At 40.1% G+C, this 3,593-nt stretch overlaps 1 protein-coding gene across 1 annotated transcript in view; it reads right to left on the bottom strand.

Annotated features, from left to right (window-relative positions):
* Nucleotides 1-680: 680 nt before the first annotated feature.
* The window catches only part of LOC307045276 (cell adhesion molecule CEACAM5-like), a gene marked incomplete at its 5' end in the record, with an annotated part of 18,586 nt that continues 15,673 nt past the window's right edge, over nt 681-3,593 (bottom strand). Inside the window, 5 exons of the mRNA XM_079690821.1 lie at nt 681-1,047; nt 1,142-1,278; nt 2,643-2,703; nt 2,786-2,867; nt 3,381-3,593. The exon at nt 3,381-3,593 is cut by the window's right edge and continues 48 nt beyond it. Of these exons, the coding sequence (XP_079546947.1) occupies nt 981-1,047; nt 1,142-1,278; nt 2,643-2,703; nt 2,786-2,867; nt 3,381-3,593 (560 nt within the window). The 3' untranslated portion in view covers nt 681-980. The remainder of the gene's footprint in view (nt 1,048-1,141; nt 1,279-2,642; nt 2,704-2,785; nt 2,868-3,380) is intronic.

Raw genomic sequence — 3,593 nt, 5'->3', positions numbered from 1 at the left:
TTTTAGTTCAAGCGAACACGTGCAACTATTCTATTTTGAAATGACAGATTAGTGACACTCATGCTATCATTAGCATTAGTGTGGACAAGAGTTATGGCAATGTCAACCTTTATTGATTAACTCAAACCAGAACAGAACAGAACGAGAGAGAGGTAAAACATGAAGTACAGAGCAAAAGACTAGGGTCAGAATAACAGGTGTAACAACAAAGCAAAAGAGACAAATGCAACAAGTTGTGATGGTTATGAACTTAAAGAGTAACAAATAAATTAACTATTTCAATTGGTGATAATGGAACTTTTATATTTACATAAAAAGATGGCAGAATATTAAGGCCGTACACACACCAAAGATAAATGTACTGTACAGGCTCTTGTTAATGGTTTTCCATCAGTGAAATACGGCTCTTTACTGAAACCTAGTGGCAGCAGAATGAAACTGCAACTACATCAGCAAACGCATGTTCCTCTCCAATATCCCAACGTGCTTTCAAAAACATTTATTTTGGAATGGATCAAAAATAACACAAACAAGTAGTGGTTGATATTTCAGTGTAGACAAGAAGAAGAACATTGTAAAGAAAAATATTATATAAAGAAAGTTGATAAATGTACAAAACAATGGAAATGGTTTGTTATCAGTAAATTATAACTCTTTAGTAAAATCTACATTTTCCAACAAGCCAGCAGTCAGGAATCAGATCTCTTGTTGCAGCATCTCTACATTTTGTAATTTCTTTGTGGCAAAAATCTTGTTACAAAAGAAATATTTACAATTTATTACATTAAGTTGTGAAATACTTAACAAATCCTTTACATTTGAGCCATTCAGATTAACAAAAACTAGGCTGAAAACTCATTGCCTCATTCTTGGAGAGGTTCGCCCAGAGACATGTATTTAAAAAATCCACATTACCCTGTGTAAATAGAAATGTGATTGTAAAAAACAGAAGTATCCTTCAAATGCAACGCCTGCTGTGTTTATCTGGATTTGTTGACCGTGCTGTACAATGCAGCTGGATCCTCTCCAGAGTCCTGACCTCTGGTCCTGAGAGATCAATGATGTATTTCTTAGTGGTAATAATAATGCAAAAGGAATTAAACGATGTATGAATAATGTTCCTGTGTGAGGAGCTGCTCACCTCGGGGCAGCACTGCTGAACTTGACGGCAGCGTACTCCGTGACTTCCTGTTGCTCCGTCTGTCTGAGTTGTTGAGCTTCTCTCATGTTGGAGTAAAGAGGATTCGCTCGGTTGTTGGAAAAGTGGACGGTGGCATACTAGACAATAAAAAAAAAAAACGTTTTATTTGGAGGTGCCTTGTAGGACACCCAAGGACACCTTTCAATGCATAAAACAAATTATCAAAGAAGAAAAACAGCAAATCCAGAACCAAACACAAACAGGGCAAACATAAAAAGAGATATATTTAAGAACAAACACAAGGGGGACAGGGTCAGCAGCATTTCATCACAGCGTACAGAATGGTTGGTGATAAGTGGGGATGGTTAGATAATCAACTGAGGATGAGTGGAAGGAGCAGGAGGGGGTATACTCATGTGAAAGAGGTCAGTGAGATGGTTGGTGGGGAGGCTGTGGAGGGCTTTGTAGGTGAGCAGAAGGTTTTATTAGTCAATGTTGGTATTGAAGAGGGAGCCAGTGTAGCTGCTTGAGAAAGGGGATGATGTGGTCAGAGCATTCTGTGCGGTTAATCCCAGTTCTGAATGATTTGGAGCTTGTGGAAGAGATTGGTGGACAGACCGGAGAGGGAACCCTTGCAATAGTCAATACAGGATGTGACAAATGCATGGACTAAGACTTAATCTAGAGAGGGATGGAGGGAGTCTGGAAATGTTGTGTAGGTGGAAGAATGAAGTCTGGGTGATGTTTCTTAAGGTAGGTGCAGAAGAGAGGGTGGTTCTAAGGTGACACCAAGGCTTTTGACTTAACTGGAGAAAGGTACAGAGAAGCAATCAATGATTAGGCTCGGGGGAGTAAAGGTTTGCGGAAAGGTTGGTTTTAGTGAGTTCATCATCGGCATAGCAGGGAAAGTGGACAACATGGTTAGAGGTAGATGATGACGCTGCCCCCTCTCTCTGGAACTCACTCCCCAAACACATCCGTGACTGCCCCGATCTCACCATGTTCAAATGACCAATCAAAACTCACCTCTTCAGAATTGCTTTTAATCTGTAATTAATGATGTGTTTTATATATTTTAATTGTGTTGTTTCAATTACGTTTTTGTGATTGTTTTACTTTGTAAAGTGACTTTGACTTTCTAGAAAAGCGCTCCATAAATAAAATGCATTATTATTATTATTATGAACAAGAGTGGACCCAGTACTGACACCTGGAGGACAACTCGTGAAACAGCAGAGCACCCTGACCTGTGACTGCTCATTTGGACATATTGTTGTCTGACATTGGGATCAGCTGTACATTTGAATGTTATTTGGTTTATAGTTTTTCAAAGGATTGCAGCCAGGACATAAAACTCAAATGTGGTTTGATGGAAGAATTATCCCTGCTTCATCAACATCATGCTGTATGACAGAAAAGATTAAGGACGTTTCAAGACATTTTCAATAGAACAGATTTTTTGGGACTAGATAAACAGTATCTGTTATAAACATATTCTCACCTCTTCTGTGTGTTCCGGTCTCTCTTCAGGCTCAGCAGAGTCCCTGGAAGCCCTCTTTTTTCTGGTTACAAAGTGATAAAGTTCTAACAAACACATTTTCAACGATTTAACAAACAACGATTAAGTTGAACAGATCTGCTCACCTGATCCACAGGAAGACAGAGAGAGAAATGACAGCCAGGAGAACAACAGGGATTGTTACCAAAGGTAGTAGATTCTGTGATCCTGAGAAACAGAGATCAACAGAGAACAGACAGTTAATGCAGCAGTGTTTCTCTAATGGGGATATTTTTTACTCCTGAATACTGTTTGTCCTTCCCTTTGAGTCTCCTGGTGCTCCCAGAGCAGCTGGACAGCTAACCAGCCCAGTAAGTCTAGGGTTTGTCTCCAAACTTTCTCCTGCTCAGTTGCATCCAGAAAGTCCTTAATGTGCCCTTAATCATCAACTTAATTTTGAATACAAATACCTGCATTACTGAGGTCTTATCAGTTTTAGGCCCACTGGTGATCAAGGGCTATCGAAAAGACTCTTTCTTAACGTAACCCCAACATTCGTTGAAACACGGGAACAATACAATTAAATGAGCCTGTTGTAATGTAACAGAAATAAAACTTTCTTACACCCTTTCCCACATCAAGGAAGAAAACTGCATCTCACAGACTTTGTTCTGCCTCCTATGTGACTGAAAACACACAAGCTGATAAGCGTGTGGTAGGAGATGAATGCATAACAATTACCTGCCACAGCACTCAGATGAAAGGTGGAGTTACTACGTCCTAACTTGTTCTGGGCTCCACAGGAATAACTCCCACTGTGTTCAGCTCTGAAGTCAGTGATGGTGAAGATCTGTCCTGAAGCTTTTGGAGAGTCTTCATCCTCCTTGTACCAGGTGTAGTTAGCTGCTGGGTTAGCATCACTGCTACAGGTCAGAGTCACTGAACTGCCCTCCT

This window comes from Notothenia rossii (assembly GCF_949606895.1).
Source record: "Notothenia rossii genome assembly, chromosome: 1".
In the NCBI taxonomy this organism is placed as follows: Eukaryota; Metazoa; Chordata; class Actinopteri; order Perciformes; family Nototheniidae; genus Notothenia; species Notothenia rossii.
The sequence above is the reverse complement of the archived record's forward strand: the minus strand, read 5'-3'. Positions and strand labels throughout refer to the sequence as shown.